Source organism: Parambassis ranga, unplaced genomic scaffold (assembly GCF_900634625.1).
Source record: "Parambassis ranga unplaced genomic scaffold, fParRan2.1 scaffold_226_arrow_ctg1, whole genome shotgun sequence".
Lineage (NCBI taxonomy): Eukaryota > Metazoa > Chordata > Actinopteri > Ambassidae > Parambassis > Parambassis ranga.
Window position 1 is genome coordinate 1 of NW_021144774.1, and position 19,583 is coordinate 19,583.

At 44.2% G+C, this 19,583-nt stretch overlaps 1 protein-coding gene across 2 annotated transcripts; it reads right to left on the reverse strand.

The window, feature by feature from the left end:
• Positions 1–14,773: 14,773 nt before the first annotated feature.
• Positions 14,774–19,205, reverse strand: LOC114430253 (uncharacterized). 2 transcript variants are annotated; one of them, XM_028398576.1, is made up of 5 exons: positions 19,125–19,205; positions 16,354–16,429; positions 15,873–16,039; positions 15,540–15,794; positions 14,774–15,422 (listed from the first exon to the last, which is right to left on the reverse strand). In XM_028398576.1, exons 1-5 carry the CDS (start codon positions 19,167–19,169, stop codon positions 14,832–14,834), a joined length of 1,134 nt encoding a protein of 377 aa, XP_028254377.1. In that variant the 5' UTR covers positions 19,170–19,205; the 3' UTR covers positions 14,774–14,831. The 2 variants fall into 2 exon arrangements, with proteins under 2 accessions (XP_028254377.1, XP_028254378.1); XM_028398577.1 differs by lacking the exon at positions 19,125–19,205 and adding an exon at positions 16,590–17,139.
• Between the last annotated feature and the right edge of the window lie 378 nt (positions 19,206–19,583).

Here is a 19,583-nt window from a genome sequence, read left to right on the forward strand (position 1 = left end):
AACCAGCCAGTGCCTCCTTTGGTTCGGTTCTTTCGCCCTCCTGGTCCCCAACAAAGGACTTATGCTTCTGTTGTTCAACAACATAACCCCAGATTTGCCCCCCGGAGGGGGGGGTTTCAGTTTCAGGATTCAAGAAGTCGTCAAACTCAGCCGCAACCTCCTACTGACCCAGCTTTTGGTACATTGGTACGCAGGTTGCACTCTGTGATCAAGATGGTCCATCATTTGCAGAATGTGGCTCCCAAACCAGGCAAATCACAGCCACGTATGATTGCTCGGATGGTTGAGGTGTTGGGCAACATGATAAAACCTGCATCCCCCACACCAATAACCGTTGACATGATTATGGGAAATGCCAACAATTGGGGCTACAACACTCTGATTATTTTGGAGGATCATTACAAATCAGGCTTGGATGTGTTGTTGGCTGACCTGTCAGACAAGCTGGGTCCGGATTGGAGAACAGCCTTTCAAGTGGCGACGAAATGGGCTCGGAGAAATCTGCCCCGCATTACTCAAGAAGTCATTGATCATGCCGAAGCGCTATTGACTTCTTGTAGAATGGATGAAAGTGAGAGGGTGGAGGTACAACCAGTGACTCAATCCACCCTACCACAACCTACTGTTTCAACAGCTCAGCAATCCATCACAACACCTCCACAACCAACGGTGCCAACTACAGTTCATCACCCACAATCTCGGGTGGCAACTCAGCAGACTATGGCAGCTAGTGAGGTGGCACAACAACCCAGGCTCACTCATTGCACGGTGTCCACAAACACGGACAGGATTACTGATTGGTCACCAGAGCACGATGGGAGAGGGGAGAGAGGACAGCCGGGCTCTCGGGGTCCGGTTGGATCCTATGAACCCCCTAAACAACAGAGAGAGCGACGGAGAGTTGGAAGGGATAATGGATGCGTGTTTCTAGGAGATGATGAGCTGGCTGTTGAAGAGGAGAACGAGCCTCCTTTCTTAAGAGATTCACGCCATAGGAGGGATCTTGGCCTGGATCTTTTATTTGGGGAAGGGGCAGATCAGGTCGTAAGACAAGATACAACACCCATTCTTGCACCTGTCTCTTCTCCAGTGATTCCGGTTCAAGTTCGATCGGAGAATCAAGTAACAGCTCAAGTGCATAGGAAACAAACTCAGGATGATGGCCTCGCACACACTCCTCAACCGCAGGTAGCTAGAGTACGGAGACATGTCAAGACAGGACGCAAAATGGTTGAGTGGGGTCTGAGTGTGTCAAAGAAATGGCTCATTCTTGGAGATTCAAATCTGTCTAGGATTCCAGGATTCTCCATTCCTGACTTGCAGATTGAGAGTTATCCTGGAGCTAATTTCCGCCATGCACAGGCCATTATGGAAAAAGCCACAATCCACACACAGGTGGAAAAGGTGGTGCTGTCATTTGGCCTCAATTGCAGGGGTCAAAAAGCAAAAGAGACATCAATCAGACAGATGCAGGCAGCACTTCGAATGGCAAAAAAACGGTTTCCATATTCAGAACTTTGGATTCCAGTGATAAACTTCTCTACTTCTCTACCTAGGAAAGAGCAGTTAACATTGGTACAGCTCAATACTCATATTCGGAAGTATGTACCATACATTCCACAACTTAATGTGGACCAATTCCATACAGAACAGGATAATGTGCACTGGACCACGGAAACAGCAAAATCAATGTTGTTACATTGGGCAACGTGGTTAAACTGGCAAACCCTCTAAGCCCTGGGCAGGAGGGGTTTGAGGGAATTCAGTCCCTGATTTCACAAAATGTGGTGGTATTGGCACAGAATTTTAGCTTGTCAGAGGCACAACTCAAATTATTGAATAGAGGCTTAACTTTTATTCCATCAATAGAAATAGGTAAAGATCATAGAGATCAATTTAAATTGGATTTACAGAATTACCATAGGAAGCTCCAATTGGCACTCTATTTCAAGAATACAAAACAAGACAAAAGAACGCCATTTGTATCACCGTCAGTTTGGGTTCCCCCACAAGACAAATTACCACCACAGATTAAAATACTAATTGATAAGGACAAAAAGACATTACAGAAATACTTTCGACCATACACAGAGAAAACAAATTTGTCACAAGAAGAGAGAGAGGCACTCAGACAACTGATTGACAATAAATATATTGTCATAAAGCCTGCGGACAAGGGGAGTGCGGTGGTTATCATGAACAGGCAACAATATGTGGAGGAAGGTTATCGTCAGTTATCAGATGAACGGTATTATAAAAAATTAGACCAGCCAATCTATTTGGAAACGGTCCCCATAATTCACAATATATTGGATCAGCTAAAACGGACTAAATTTATTAATGCCAATCAAAATAGTTATCTTAAAGGGGAAATTTCACCTAGACCAAGAAGGTTCTATATGTTACCAAAAATTCATAAACCTCCTGAAACTTGGCCTGTTCCATTTAGAACGCCACCGGGTAGACCTATTGTGTCGGATTGTGGTAGCGAGACCTACCGAGTTGCAGAATATGTGGATTATTTTTTGAATCCCTTGTCGGTCAAACATGCCTCATATGTTAAAGATACATATCATTTCATCGAAATAATTAAAAATTTGACAGTTCCTCCAAATTCCCTGTTTTTTACCATGGATATAGATAGCATGTATACGAACATTGATACCCAAGCGGGATTGACAGCAGTTCAAAATATTTTTCAGTTGAATCCGGATCCAAAAAGACCAGACGAACAAATACTTCAATTGTTGGAAATTAATTTGACTAAAAATGATTTTGAGTTCAATGGGGAATTTTTTTTGCAGATTAAGGGAACTGCAATGGGTAAAAAGTTTTCCCCTGCTTATGCAAACATTTTTATGGCAAATTGGGAGGCCCAAGCACTGGCAAAATGTGTTATAAAACCCATGCAGTATTTAAGGTATTTAGATGATATTTGGGGAATTTGGATTGGGACTTTGGAACAATTTCAAGAATTTCATCAGATTTTAAATTCACATGATCCATCCATCAAGCTTAAATACGAGGTTCATGAACAATTTATTCATTTTTTAGATACTACAGTCTACAAAGGATCCTCATACAATCAAACACATAAATTAGATGTTAAAGTTCATTTTAAGGAAACTGATACACATGCTCTTTTGTTTAAAACGAGTTTTCATCCCAAACATACACACAAAGGATTGGTGAAATCACAGCTCCTACGGTTCAGAAGAATTTGTACTCAAGATGAAGATTTTAGAGCAGCAGTTAAAATATTATTTATGGCTCTCCGGGAAAGGGGATATTCACGAACGTTTCTGAGAAAATGTTTCAAGTGTTTTCAACAACAAAAGCCAGTGGAGCAAGGGGAAATGATTCCATTGATTACTACATTTTCATCATTAGGCACAGCTATCAATCATAGGCTAAAGGATAATTTTCAAAATTTTATAGGAAGTCAAAATATTTTACCCAATCATCGCATTATTTCAGCATATAGAAGAAACAGGAATCTTCAGGATCTTCTGGTTCATGCAAGGCTCAAGTCATTACGTGAGACTTCGAAAAGGCAGAATTTTCAGGAGAAATTCCATCAGCTAAAATTTGTTCAAAATGCACGAAACAAAAAAATATATAAAGTTTCACAACGATTCAATTGGTCTTCAAAAAATTGTGTTTACATGATTTTCTGTGCTAAATGTGGTAACCAATATATTGGGGAAACAAAAAATTCCATTTCGACAAGAATGCGTCAGCACAGATATAACATTAGAAATCAGAAGAATACTAATATTCTTATTGTTAGACATTTTATTTTACATGGATTGCAGTCTGTCAGAGTCACAGGTATTCAGGGTAATTCATTTTGGTCAGATTGGGAACGGAAAAGATGGGAGAGACGTTGGATTTATTGGCTTAATACAAAGGAACCCTTTGGTCTTAATCAACAATAAGCTTGCCTACTTACTTTAGTAATTTCCCCAGCCCTAACCTTAACTTCAGGATCCCCGGCCCTAACCCTAACCCCAATGCCCCACGGCCCTAACCTTAACCCCAGGATCCCCGGCCCTAACCTTAACCCCAATGCCCCCCGGCCCTAACCTTAACCCCAGGACCCCCGGCCCTAACCCTAACCCCAAGGCCTCCCGGCCCTAGCCCTAACCCTGTGACCCCTAGGCCCTAACCCTAACCCCAGGATCCCCGGCCCTAACCTTAACCACAATGCCCCCCGGCCCTAACTCTAACCCCAATACCCCCCGGCCCTAACCCTAACCCCAGGACCCCTGGGCCCTAACCCTAATCCCAGGACCTCCGGGCCCTAACCCTGACCCCAGGACCTCCAGACTCTAACCCTAACCCTAACCCCAGGACCCCCGGCCTTAATCCTAACCCCAAGGCCTCCTGGCCCTAACCCTTTGACCCCTGGGCCCTAACCCTAACCCCGGACTCCTGGCCCTAACCTTAATCCCAGGGTTCCCCGGCCCTAACCCTAACCTCAGGATTCCCGGCCCTACATTTTAACCCCAATGCCCCCCGGCCCTAACCCTAACCCCATGACCCCCGGGCCCTAACACTAACCCCGTGACCTCAGACCCTAACCCTAAGGCCCCCCCGGCTTTAACCCTAACCCCAGGGCCCCCCCGGCCATAACCCCAATTTAGGCCATGAGGTATTTAATTTATTTTATAATTCACATGATGTAATTACATATAGGAATTCTATTGGTATGGGCAATGGGTTAGTTTTATAAGAAGGGTAAAACATACAAGGGGATATAACTAATTTTAAGGGAAGGTAGTCTATTTAAGGAAACACAGGGGTAGGTTCATTTCACTGTTGGCAAGCATTGGAGAAACATCTCTGCCTCAACAGACTGCAAACACTTTTGAAGTGCCCGTTGCTTGAAAAAGACTAGAATACTAGTCGAAACGTCGCGTGACTGGGCACACTTTTAGTTCATTATTATTGTTTTATTTTATATTAAATAAATAAATAAATAAACAAATAAATAATTTTTTTTGGTTTTTTTTCTTTTTTTTCTTAAAAAAACTTTTTTTCAAATATGGATGGAGAGTGGACCACAGTCTCCTACCGCAGGAGGCGTGGCCGCCCTCAACCACCACAGTGGGACCTGGGGGGACGGACTCGTCCAAGGATGGACAGTGCATGTCCTCCCTTTGAGGGTCGACGAACCCGTTTCCCCAAACCTAACCAGCCAGTGCCTCCTTTGGTTCGGTTCTTTCGCCCTCCTGGTCCCCAACAAAGGACTTATGCTTCTGTTGTTCAACAACATAACCCCAGATTTGCCCCCCGGAGGGGGGGGTTTCAGTTTCAGGATTCAAGAAGTCGTCAAACTCAGCCGCAACCTCCTACTGACCCAGCTTTTGGTACATTGGTACGCAGGTTGCACTCTGTGATCAAGATGGTCCATCATTTGCAGAATGTGGCTCCCAAACCAGGCAAATCACAGCCACGTATGATTGCTCGGATGGTTGAGGTGTTGGGCAACATGATAAAACCTGCATCCCCCACACCAATAACCGTTGACATGATTATGGGAAATGCCAACAATTGGGGCTACAACACTCTGATTATTTTGGAGGATCATTACAAATCAGGCTTGGATGTGTTGTTGGCTGACCTGTCAGACAAGCTGGGTCCGGATTGGAGAACAGCCTTTCAAGTGGCGACGAAATGGGCTCGGAGAAATCTGCCCCGCATTACTCAAGAAGTCATTGATCATGCCGAAGCGCTATTGACTTCTTGTAGAATGGATGAAAGTGAGAGGGTGGAGGTACAACCAGTGACTCAATCCACCCTACCACAACCTACTGTTTCAACAGCTCAGCAATCCATCACAACACCTCCACAACCAACGGTGCCAACTACAGTTCATCACCCACAATCTCGGGTGGCAACTCAGCAGACTATGGCAGCTAGTGAGGTGGCACAACAACCCAGGCTCACTCATTGCACGGTGTCCACAAACACGGACAGGATTACTGATTGGTCACCAGAGCACGATGGGAGAGGGGAGAGAGGACAGCCGGGCTCTCGGGGTCCGGTTGGATCCTATGAACCCCCTAAACAACAGAGAGAGCGACGGAGAGTTGGAAGGGATAATGGATGCGTGTTTCTAGGAGATGATGAGCTGGCTGTTGAAGAGGAGAACGAGCCTCCTTTCTTAAGAGATTCACGCCATAGGAGGGATCTTGGCCTGGATCTTTTATTTGGGGAAGGGGCAGATCAGGTCGTAAGACAAGATACAACACCCATTCTTGCACCTGTCTCTTCTCCAGTGATTCCGGTTCAAGTTCGATCGGAGAATCAAGTAACAGCTCAAGTGCATAGGAAACAAACTCAGGATGATGGCCTCGCACACACTCCTCAACCGCAGGTAGCTAGAGTACGGAGACATGTCAAGACAGGACGCAAAATGGTTGAGTGGGGTCTGAGTGTGTCAAAGAAATGGCTCATTCTTGGAGATTCAAATCTGTCTAGGATTCCAGGATTCTCCATTCCTGACTTGCAGATTGAGAGTTATCCTGGAGCTAATTTCCGCCATGCACAGGCCATTATGGAAAAAGCCACAATCCACACACAGGTGGAAAAGGTGGTGCTGTCATTTGGCCTCAATTGCAGGGGTCAAAAAGCAAAAGAGACATCAATCAGACAGATGCAGGCAGCACTTCGAATGGCAAAAAAAACGGTTTCCATATTCAGAACTTTGGATTCCAGTGATAAACTTCTCTACTTCTCTACCTAGGAAAGAGCAGTTAACATTGGTACAGCTCAATACTCATATTCGGAAGTATGTACCATACATTCCACAACTTAATGTGGACCAATTCCATACAGAACAGGATAATGTGCACTGGACCACGGAAACAGCAAAATCAATGTTGTTACATTGGGCAACGTGGTTAAACTGGCAAACCCTCTAAGCCCTGGGCAGGAGGGGTTTGAGGGAATTCAGTCCCTGATTTCACAAAATGTGGTGGTATTGGCACAGAATTTTAGCTTGTCAGAGGCACAACTCAAATTATTGAATAGAGGCTTAACTTTTATTCCATCAATAGAAATAGGTAAAGATCATAGAGATCAATTTAAATTGGATTTACAGAATTACCATAGGAAGCTCCAATTGGCACTCTATTTCAAGAATACAAAACAAGACAAAAGAACGCCATTTGTATCACCGTCAGTTTGGGTTCCCCCACAAGACAAATTACCACCACAGATTAAAATACTAATTGATAAGGACAAAAAGACATTACAGAAATACTTTCGACCATACACAGAGAAAACAAATTTGTCACAAGAAGAGAGAGAGGCACTCAGACAACTGATTGACAATAAATATATTGTCATAAAGCCTGCGGACAAGGGGAGTGCGGTGGTTATCATGAACAGGCAACAATATGTGGAGGAAGGTTATCGTCAGTTATCAGATGAACGGTATTATAAAAAATTAGACCAGCCAATCTATTTGGAAACGGTCCCCATAATTCACAATATATTGGATCAGCTAAAACGGACTAAATTTATTAATGCCAATCAAAATAGTTATCTTAAAGGGGAAATTTCACCTAGACCAAGAAGGTTCTATATGTTACCAAAAATTCATAAACCTCCTGAAACTTGGCCTGTTCCATTTAGAACGCCACCGGGTAGACCTATTGTGTCGGATTGTGGTAGCGAGACCTACCGAGTTGCAGAATATGTGGATTATTTTTTGAATCCCTTGTCGGTCAAACATGCCTCATATGTTAAAGATACATATCATTTCATCGAAATAATTAAAAATTTGACAGTTCCTCCAAATTCCCTGTTTTTTACCATGGATATAGATAGCATGTATACGAACATTGATACCCAAGCGGGATTGACAGCAGTTCAAAATATTTTTCAGTTGAATCCGGATCCAAAAAGACCAGACGAACAAATACTTCAATTGTTGGAAATTAATTTGACTAAAAATGATTTTGAGTTCAATGGGGAATTTTTTTTGCAGATTAAGGGAACTGCAATGGGTAAAAAGTTTTCCCCTGCTTATGCAAACATTTTTATGGCAAATTGGGAGGCCCAAGCACTGGCAAAATGTGTTATAAAACCCATGCAGTATTTAAGGTATTTAGATGATATTTGGGGAATTTGGATTGGGACTTTGGAACAATTTCAAGAATTTCATCAGATTTTAAATTCACATGATCCATCCATCAAGCTTAAATACGAGGTTCATGAACAATTTATTCATTTTTTAGATACTACAGTCTACAAAGGATCCTCATACAATCAAACACATAAATTAGATGTTAAAGTTCATTTTAAGGAAACTGATACACATGCTCTTTTGTTTAAAACGAGTTTTCATCCCAAACATACACACAAAGGATTGGTGAAATCACAGCTCCTACGGTTCAGAAGAATTTGTACTCAAGATGAAGATTTTAGAGCAGCAGTTAAAATATTATTTATGGCTCTCCGGGAAAGGGGATATTCACGAACGTTTCTGAGAAAATGTTTCAAGTGTTTTCAACAACAAAAGCCAGTGGAGCAAGGGGAAATGATTCCATTGATTACTACATTTTCATCATTAGGCACAGCTATCAATCATAGGCTAAAGGATAATTTTCAAAATTTTATAGGAAGTCAAAATATTTTACCCAATCATCGCATTATTTCAGCATATAGAAGAAACAGGAATCTTCAGGATCTTCTGGTTCATGCAAGGCTCAAGTCATTACGTGAGACTTCGAAAAGGCAGAATTTTCAGGAGAAATTCCATCAGCTAAAATTTGTTCAAAATGCACGAAACAAAAAAATATATAAAGTTTCACAACGATTCAATTGGTCTTCAAAAAATTGTGTTTACATGATTTTCTGTGCTAAATGTGGTAACCAATATATTGGGGAAACAAAAAATTCCATTTCGACAAGAATGCGTCAGCACAGATATAACATTAGAAATCAGAAGAATACTAATATTCTTATTGTTAGACATTTTATTTTACATGGATTGCAGTCTGTCAGAGTCACAGGTATTCAGGGTAATTCATTTTGGTCAGATTGGGAACGGAAAAGATGGGAGAGACGTTGGATTTATTGGCTTAATACAAAGGAACCCTTTGGTCTTAATCAACAATAAGCTTGCCTACTTACTTTAGTAATTTCCCCAGCCCTAACCTTAACTTCAGGATCCCCGGCCCTAACCCTAACCCCAATGCCCCACGGCCCTAACCTTAACCCCAGGATCCCCGGCCCTAACCTTAACCCCAATGCCCCCCGGCCCTAACCTTAACCCCAGGACCCCCGGCCCTAACCCTAACCCCAAGGCCTCCCGGCCCTAGCCCTAACCCTGTGACCCCTAGGCCCTAACCCTAACCCCAGGATCCCCGGCCCTAACCTTAACCACAATGCCCCCCGGCCCTAACTCTAACCCCAATACCCCCCGGCCCTAACCCTAACCCCAGGACCCCTGGGCCCTAACCCTAATCCCAGGACCTCCGGGCCCTAACCCTGACCCCAGGACCTCCAGACTCTAACCCTAACCCTAACCCCAGGACCCCCGGCCTTAATCCTAACCCCAAGGCCTCCTGGCCCTAACCCTTTGACCCCTGGGCCCTAACCCTAACCCCGGACTCCTGGCCCTAACCTTAATCCCAGGGTTCCCCGGCCCTAACCCTAACCTCAGGATTCCCGGCCCTACATTTTAACCCCAATGCCCCCCGGCCCTAACCCTAACCCCATGACCCCCGGGCCCTAACACTAACCCCGTGACCTCAGACCCTAACCCTAAGGCCCCCCCGGCTTTAACCCTAACCCCAGGGCCCCCCCGGCCATAACCCCAATTTAGGCCATGAGGTATTTAATTTATTTTATAATTCACATGATGTAATTACATATAGGAATTCTATTGGTATGGGCAATGGGTTAGTTTTATAAGAAGGGTAAAACATACAAGGGGATATAACTAATTTTAAGGGAAGGTAGTCTATTTAAGGAAACACAGGGGTAGGTTCATTTCACTGTTGGCAAGCATTGGAGAAACATCTCTGCCTCAACAGACTGCAAACACTTTTGAAGTGCCCGTTGCTTGAAAAAGACTAGAATACTAGTCGAAACGTCGCGTGACTGGGCACACTTTTAGTTCATTATTATTGTTTTATTTTATATTAAATAAATAAATAAATAAACAAATAAATAATTTTTTTTGGTTTTTTTTCTTTTTTTTCTTAAAAAAACTTTTTTTCAAATATGGATGGAGAGTGGACCACAGTCTCCTACCGCAGGAGGCGTGGCCGCCCTCAACCACCACAGTGGGACCTGGGGGGACGGACTCGTCCAAGGATGGACAGTGCATGTCCTCCCTTTGAGGGTCGACGAACCCGTTTCCCCAAACCTAACCCTAAAACTGGGATAGCCCTGGGGCGTAGCATATAGCTAGGAAGGTCGTAGAGAGACGGGACCTGGATAGAAATTTGTTTCGGACAGCGCTGAGCTTGCGAAACTTGTTAGCGTGAAATTAGCATTTTTTCAAAAATTTTTTAAAAATTCATCTTTAACGATACGGCCTTGAAAATTGCACAGCTGGATTCAGTTTTTCGGCCGCTTTCCGGCGATACCACTTTTATCAAGATCGGACGACATGCAATATAAAACCTTCCATCAGGGGGCGACAAAAACTGCTAGGGTTTTCACTTGTAAATTTTGAATGGACGTAGATGTAAATGCTGAATTCCTCGCGCTTACGTTAGGGTTACGGTTAGGGGAGATTATGATTATGATTATTATTATGATTATTATTATTATTATGATTATTATTATGATTATTAGTGCTCTATCTCAGCTTTAAGACAGACTGTTACCCAGGAAACTGCTCCGCGTCCTCCGCAAGCCGCTCACGTCTCTATCAGCAGCGATTCAGCAAAAACAGACTGGATATCAGTGAGGAGAGCCGGTGCAGCCTCTCTCTCTCTCTCTCCACGGTGGCTGTCAGGGAGGTTGCAGACGGACTCAAGCACAGGACGGGAGACAGGCAGAGGTTAAATTAAAGTAGTTTATTGTGGCCGAAAACTCAGGGAACACAGTTCAAAAGCAACAGATCTCAGGGCAGAAACATACGCGCTGCACAAGCCGGCAGGAGGGGGAAAAACAAACACACACACACACACACACACACACACACACACACACACACACGCAGGGTTGAGTCACCACGGTTCTCAGCAGGACAAACTCGAAAGGTCTCAAAATCACACCAGGCAGACAAAACACAAAAATATAGACTCAGAAAAATACTCAGGCTGCTGGAGAACAGGACGGCTGGAAGTCAGGTAGTAGACGAGACGAACTGCCACCGAGTGAGGGGATCACGGCAGACAAAAGGACACAGGTGAGGCACATTAGGGAGGAGCAGGTGATCACCAGGAGGAGGAGGAGGGAGAAGACGAGGAGGGGCCAGCCAAGACACCTGAAATGAGAGGAGTCAGTGATTTCAAAATGAGGCAAACATAATCAAACAATGTACAACCGCCCTGGCTCACGCTGGGACCCTGACGGTGGCAGCGACAGAGAAACAGCGCGTGTGCGTTTCTATGGGCAGAGCGGTGGCTGCTGCTGAATGCCTGTTGTGATTCCAGCTTCCTATTATTTAAATTATGATTATTATGATTATTATTATTATTATTATTATTATTAGTGCTCTGAAATTATGCCGGCTTTCACCAAAGCCCGGTCTCTTCACGTTAACTTCCCTGAGCCACTCGTCCTCCTCCTCCAGCCAGCCCTGATGTGCGATCGGACCCTCGCATCTCAGCTTTAAGACAGACTCTTACCCAGGAAACTGCTCCGCGTCCTCCGCAAGCCGCTCACGTGTCCATCAGCGGCGACTCAGCAAAAACCGGCTGGATATCAGTGAGGAGAGCCAGTGAAGCCTCTCTCTCTCTCTCTCTCCACGGTGGCAGCGACAGAGAAACAGCGCGTGTGCGTTTCTATGGGCAGAGCGGTGGCTGCTGCTGAATGCCTGTTGTGATTCCAGCTTCCTCTGTACACTTTATTAATACATAAAGACCATCTTCGGACGTACGTTGTCCGGCATTTTAATCACATGCACCACAGCGATTCCTCATTCATCCTTACCAGTGGCTGACTCTGCAGAATATTTATTACGACAATAAACAGGAAACAACGGCGCGAGTTCAAACCTGCCAGCTTCCCTCTCATCGCTGTCAGACTCACAGCCACACCCGTGGCCGGCTGGCTGTTGGGAAATTATTATTATTGTTAGTGCTCTGAAATTATACATAAACGGACTCAAGCACAGGACGGGAGACAGGCAGAGGTTAAATTAAAGTAGTTTATTGTGGCCGAAAACTCAGGGAACACAGTTCAAAAGTCACCAAAGCTCGGACAGGAGTCACAGATCAGCAGCCAGGGTGAAAGGTGGAAAATAACACACGTTAACTTCCCTGAGCCACTCGTCCTCCTCCTCCAGCCAGCCCTGATGTGCGATCGGACCCTCGCATCTCAGCTTTAAGACAGACTCTTACCCAGGAAACTGCTCCGCGTCCTCCGCAAGCCGCTCACGTGTCCATCAGCGGCGACTCAGCAAAAACCGGCTGGATATCAGTGAGGAGAGCCGGTGCAGCCTCTCTCTCTCTCTCTCTCTCTCTCTCCACGGTGGCAGCGACAGAGAAACAGCGCGTGTGCGTTTCTATGGGCAGAGCGGTGGCTGCTGCTGAATGCCTGTTGTGATTCCAGCTTCCTCTGTACACTTTATTAATACATAAACACCATCTGCGGACATACGTGGTCCGGCATTTTAATCACATGCACCACAGCGATTCCTCATTCATCCTTACCAGTGGCTGACTCTGCAGAACATTTATGACGGCAATAAACAGGAAACAACGGCGCGAGTTCAAACCTGCCAGCTTCCCTCTCATCGCTGTCAGACCCACAGCCACACCGGTGGCCGGCTGGCTGTTGGGAAATTATTATTATTGTTAGTGCTCTGAAATTATGCCGGCTTTCACCAAAGCTCGGACAGGAGTCACAGATCAGCAGCCAGGGTGAAAGGTGGAAAAAAAACACACGTTAACTTCCCTGAGCCACTCGTCCTCCTCCTCCAGCCAGCCCTGATGTGCGATCGGACCCTCGCATCTCAGCTTTAAGACAGACTCTTACCCAGGAAACTGCTCCGCGTCCTCCGCAAGCCGCTCACGTGTCCATCAGCGGCGATTCAGCAAAAACCGGCTGGATATCAGTGAGGAGAGCCGGTGAAGCCTCTCTCTCTCTCTCTCTCTCCACGGTGGCAGCGACAGAGAAACAGCGCGTGTGCGTTTCTATGGGCAGAGCGGTGGCTGCTGCTGAATGCCTGTTGTGATTCCAGCTTCCTCTGTACACTTTATTAATACATAAAGACCATCTTCGGACGTACGTTGTCCGGCATTTTAATCACATGCACCACAGCGATTCCTCATTCATCCTTACCAGTGGCTGACTCTGCAGAATATTTATTACGACAATAAACAGGAAACAACGGCGCGAGTTCAAACCTGCCAGCTTCCCTCTCATCGCTGTCAGACTCACAGCCACACCCGTGGCCGGCTGGCTGTTGGGAAATTATTATTACAACTTTGGTGCTTCTACCTGCCTGGGAAAGCATAAATTCTAACTTACAAGTCCATCATTTTACACCTGAGGAAGCTCGTAGAGACATGGGACCAAGACCTATCGACTCAGAATGGCCTGAAATGTATGTGTGCCAAGTTTGGTGCGTCTATGTGCCTGGGAAAGCATAAATTCTTCCAAGTCCATGATTTTACACCTTCACTTAGTTAAAGTTCCAATGACGAACTCCAATAACGAACTCACCAATAACGAACTCACCGATAACGAACTCCAATAACGAACTCACCGATAACGAACTCCAATAACGAACTCACCAATAACGAACTCACCGATAACGAACTCCAATAACGAACTCACCAATAACGAACTCACCGATAACGAACTCCAATAACGAACTCACCGATAACGAACTCCAATAACGAACTCACCAATAACGAACTCCAATAACGAACTCCAATAACGAACTCACCGATAACGAACTCACCAATAACGAACTCCCCGATAACGAACTCCAATAACGAACTCACCGATAACGAACTCCAATAACGAACTCACCGATAACGAACTCCAATAACGAACTCACCGATAACGAACTCCAATAACGAACTCACCGATAACGAACTCCAATAACGAACTCACCGATAACGAACTCCAATAACGAACTCACCGATAACGAACTCCAATAACGAACTCACCGATAACGAACTCACCGATAACGAACTCCAATAACGAACTCACCGATAACGAACTCCAATAACGAACTCACCGATAACGAACTCACCAATGACGAAGTCTAACGAATACTAACCATGACATCAAAGACGACATAACTCTCTGTAAAGAATTACACATGTAGACAAATAATGCTCCCCAAACTCTGTATTAAGCACTTAAACATTAGCCAGTTTCTGAAAACGTTTCTGAAAAAATAAAATCTTCATAAAAATACATTTTAGCTTTGGTATAAAAATAAATATTCCTTTTCTTTTCAAGGAGAAAAACGGTTTATGCAAATAAAAAAAAATCCTTTACCAAAGGACTACTTTAAAAATAAATCTGCTGAAAAAGTTTCTGAAAACAATAAAATCTTAATAAAAATAATTTCAGCTTTCGTATGAACATAAATACTCCTTTTCTTTTCAAGGCCCTAAAATTTTATACAAATAAAAAAAATCCTTTACTAAAAAGGACTACTTTGAAAATAAATATGCTCAAAACTGTCTAAAGTTGGTTTTCTGACCTACAGTTCGGTTTCCTGACTCATTTGAGTCTCCTCTACCACCTGAGTTGGCTTTACAGCATGAGATGCAGAAACTTCTGTGCTGCATGGATTTACTGTGGCTGGATTTCTTAGCATCAAACTGTTCCACAGGGTCAGACATTCCAGTGCCAACTCCTTCAAATTTAAAGTGTAGTTTCCTCTTAGTTGCACGTGATTGTCCGCACGGTAACTCATCCTCGTCGCTGCAAGGTTCTGGTTGGACATCCACAGACATGTTAGGGAGGAACTCCCTTCCCCTTTTACGAGCCGTTTCTGAATCCTCAGAGAGAAATGTTGGTGAACTGTATCCCTCACTTTCCAAGACGGGCTCATCCTCATCTTCAGTTGTTTCGTCCTCAGTGGGGCTTCTTTCTTCCACATCTGCCATAGCCATGTTCATCGCCCTCAATCTTAAATCTCTAACTTTTGAGGCTTCCTTCTTGTCAGGCAGCGCCACGTAGAAACGCTCAGCGGTTTTTGTATCATGACACATAGCCTTAGCCAGCTTTTCTTTTTCCTCGACAGTGAGATATTTGCTGGCCTGCAAATAGAAAAACAAAACAAAAAACATATTCTGTATGTCCTGTTTTATCCATAAAATCACAATGGCTTCAAAAAAAAAAAAAAAAAAAAAAAAAAAAAAATCACACAAACTTACTTGGGTGGAGGCACTGCTCCGTATCTTGTTGAAAGTGATAATACCTCCCAGGCCAGCATCTCTCCAGGCAGCTTGAAGGAAGTGGACAGGTTTCACAATTTGGTTCCCACGGATGGATGCAAAGACATAACTGCAATCGTCATGAATCTTTTGGACAGAGAGGATCTCTATCAATTTTCTCAGCCAGGAATGCTCGGTCGTGGTGACAAACAAGGATGCCTGTCCATATGTACGCACAGTTTTGTGTTCGTCAACCTGGGGAGAATAATTCAGAACATTAGTATTGGTCTGTTTTACACTGCACATTTCAGTCCTTAGTTCAAAGCAACTCACTGTGATATGGAATCCATGCTTGGTACGTTCTGCGTTCAAGACATTTTCCTTGGTCATGTTTGTCATGACAACAGATCTGTGTCCCGTCAGGACACACAGGTAGCCCATGAGGTAGCCCATCAGTTTGTTATACTCAAGAAGCAAGTTTGGATCTTCACAGAGCATGTCTGTTATGATGAAGAGTCACCCAGAAGAAAACGTCAAAAAACACAGCTACACAATGACACAAGGAGCTTCTGAATCCTCATCTACTACTACAACAACAACAACGTTTCAATGCATTTACATGTATTTAGCTCAGTCAATTAGCATGCTTTACTAACACGGATAAAAATTTTTGCATCAACACTCGGTCACAAACACATGTAAACGTTGCATAAGGTTCCAAGGAACCCTTTCCAACAACTTTTAACATGATAACAGTCTGTTTTTTTATGATATTTCCGTCGAATTGTGAAGGGCAAATCTCAAGGTAACTTACCATTCGGGGAGAGCTCACGAAGCACTTCCTGGTTCCTCCGAGACGTTAGCCAATCGACCTCTGCCGACACGCTTACCTGTAATACATGCGACTCTAAAAATGACATTGCATCGGAAAGTTGAAATGCACATTTTGCTCTGAAATTACGCCGGCTTTCACGACAGCTCGGACAACAATCGCTGCAGAAACATGAGCCCACGCGTCCACAGTCCATTCACATAACTGGCGTAACTCACCTGCGCTGCCTCCCGGTAAAGCTGTGCTCGCTCTCTGACATCCATCTCTGCCACGCCGCTCGCAGCTTGGCTTTAAACGCCCCGTTTACTCCGATATCCAGCGGTTGAAGCTCTTTGGTTAACCCTCCCGGGATGACAGGGAGCTCCGAGTTCGTCTGCTTCACCTGTTGTTTTTACTCCAGCGGTGAGATGGTCGCGCATGCAGTCACAGATCAGCAGCGAGGGTGAAAGGTGGAAAAAACCACCCGGTCTCTTCACGTAAACATCCCTGAGCCGCTCGTCCTCCTCCTCCAGCCAGCCCTGATGTGCGATCGGACCCTGGCATCTCAGCTTTAAGACAGACAATTACCGTACGTTGCGCTGCAGAGGTGAAAAAAACCGGCTGGATATCAGTGAGGAGCCGGTTAAGCCTCTCTCTCTCTCTCTCTCGCTCCACGGCGGCTGTCAGGGAGGTTGCAGACGGACTCAAGCGCAGGACGGGAGACAGGCAGAGGTTAAATTAAAGTAGTTTATTGTGCCCGAAAACTCAGGGAACACAGTTCAAAAGCACCAGATCTCAGGGCAAAAACGTAGGCGCTGCACAAGCCGGCAGGAGGGACACACACACACACACACACACACACACGCAGGGTTGAGTCACCACGGTTCTCAAAAATAATAATAAAAAATACACAAATACTAGGCTCAGAAAAATACTCACGCTGCTGGAGAACAGGACGGCTGGAAGTCAGGTAGTAGACGAGACGAACTGCCACCGAGTGAGGGGATCAGGGCAGACAAAAGGACACAGGTGAGGCACATTAGGGAGGAGCAGGTGATCACCAGGAGGAGAGGGAGGGAGAAGACGAGGAGGGGCCAGCCAAGACACCTGAAATGAGAGGGGAGTCAGTGATTTCAAAATGAGGCAAACATAATCAAACAATATACAACCGCCCTGGCTCACGCTGGGACCCTGACGGTGGCAGCGACAGAGAAACGGCGCGTGTGCGTTTCTATGGGCAGAGCGGTGGCTGCTGCTGAATGCCTGTTGTGATTCCAGCTTCCTCTGTACACTTTATTAATAAATAAAGACCATCTTCGGACATACGTGGTCCCGCATTTTAATCACATGCACCGCCGATGTCCAGCGGTTGGAGTTCTTTGTAAAAATAATAATAAAAACGTCAAAAAAACACAGCTACACAACAACGCAAGGAGCTTCTAAATTCTCATCTACAACAATTTTTATTGTTTTTTTTAAATGACTTTTTTTTATTATTTTTATTGCATTTCAATACTAACCATGACTTCAAAGATGAAATAACTCTCTGTAAAGAATTACACATTTAGACAAATAATGCTCACCAAACTCTTTATTAACCACTTGAACATTAGCCAGTTTATGAATAAAAAAAAATCTTTCAAATCTTTTTCAAGGCCCCAAAATTTTATACAAATAAAAAAAATCCTAAAAAGGACTACTTTGAAAACAAATCTGCTGAAAAAAAACAAAAAAATCTTCATGGAAATAATTTTAGCTTTGGTATAAAAATAAATATTCCTTTTCTTTTCAAGGCCCCAAAATTTTATACAAATAAAAAAAATCCTTTACTAAAAAGGACTACTTTAAAAATAAATCTGCTGAAAAAGTTTCTGAAAACAATAAAATCTTAATAAAAATAATTTCAGCTTTCGTATAAACATAAATACTCCTTTTCTTTTCAAGGCCCCAAAATTTTATACAAATAAAAAAAACCCTACTTTGAAAACAAATCTGCTGAAAAAGTTTCTGAAAAAAAAAAATAAAATCTTCATGGAAATAATTTTAGCTTTGGTATAAAAATAAATATTCCTTTTCTTTTCAAGGCCCACAACGGTTTATACAAATAAAAAAAATCCTTTACCAAAGGACTACTTTGAAAATAAATATTCTTAAAATTCAATTTCAATTTCTAAAACTCTTTCTTTACCTTAACATACATGATAGCTTCTAACAACACCTGATTAAAACACTTTTGAAACATATAAACGTTTTTTTTTTTTTTTTTTTAAACCTTTTTTCTTGTTTTCTGACCTACAGTTGGGTTTCCTGACTCATTTGAGTCTCCTCTACCACCTGAGTTGGCTTTACATCATCAGATGCAGGGACTTCGTTGCTGGATGGATTTTCTGTGGCTCCAGTCATGCACATTTTCTTAGCATCGAACTGTTCCACAGGGTCAGACGTTAAATTTGAAGGAGCTGGCACTGGAAAGTGTAGTTTCCTCTTACTTGCACGTGCTTGTCTGCGCGGTAACTCATCCTCATCACTGGAAGATTCTGGTTGGACATCCACAGACATGTTAGGAAGGAACTTCCTGCTCCTTTTACGAGCCGTTTCTGAATCCTCAGAGGGAAGTGTTGGTGAACTGTATCCCTCACTTTCCAAGACAGGCTCATTGAAATGCACTTTTTGCTCTGAAATTACGCCGGCTTTCACGACAGCTCGGACAACAATCGCTGCAGAAACATGAGCCCACGCGTCCAAAGTCCATTCACATAACTGGCGTAACTCACCTGCGCTGCCTCCCGGTAAAGCTGTGCTCGCTCTCTGACATCCATCTCTGCCACGCCGCTCGCAGCTTGGCTTTAAACGCCCCGTTTACTCCGATATCCAGCGGTTGAAGCTCTTTGGTTAACCCTCCCGGGATGACAGGGAGCTCCGAGTTCGTCTGCTTCACCTGTTGTTTTTACTCCAGCGGTGAGATGGTCGCGCATGCAGTCACAGATCAGCAGCGAGGGTGAAAGGTGGAAAAAAACCACCCGGTCTCTTCACGTAAACATCCCTGAGCCGCTCGTCCTCCTCCTCCAGCCAGCCCTGATGTGCGATCGGACCCTGGCATCTCAGCTTTAAGACAGACTGTTACCCAGGAAACTGCTCCGCGTCCTCCGCAAGCCGCTCACGTCTCTATCAGCAGCGATTCAGCAAAAACCGGCTGGATATCAGTGAGGAGAGCCGGTGCAGCCTCTCTCTCT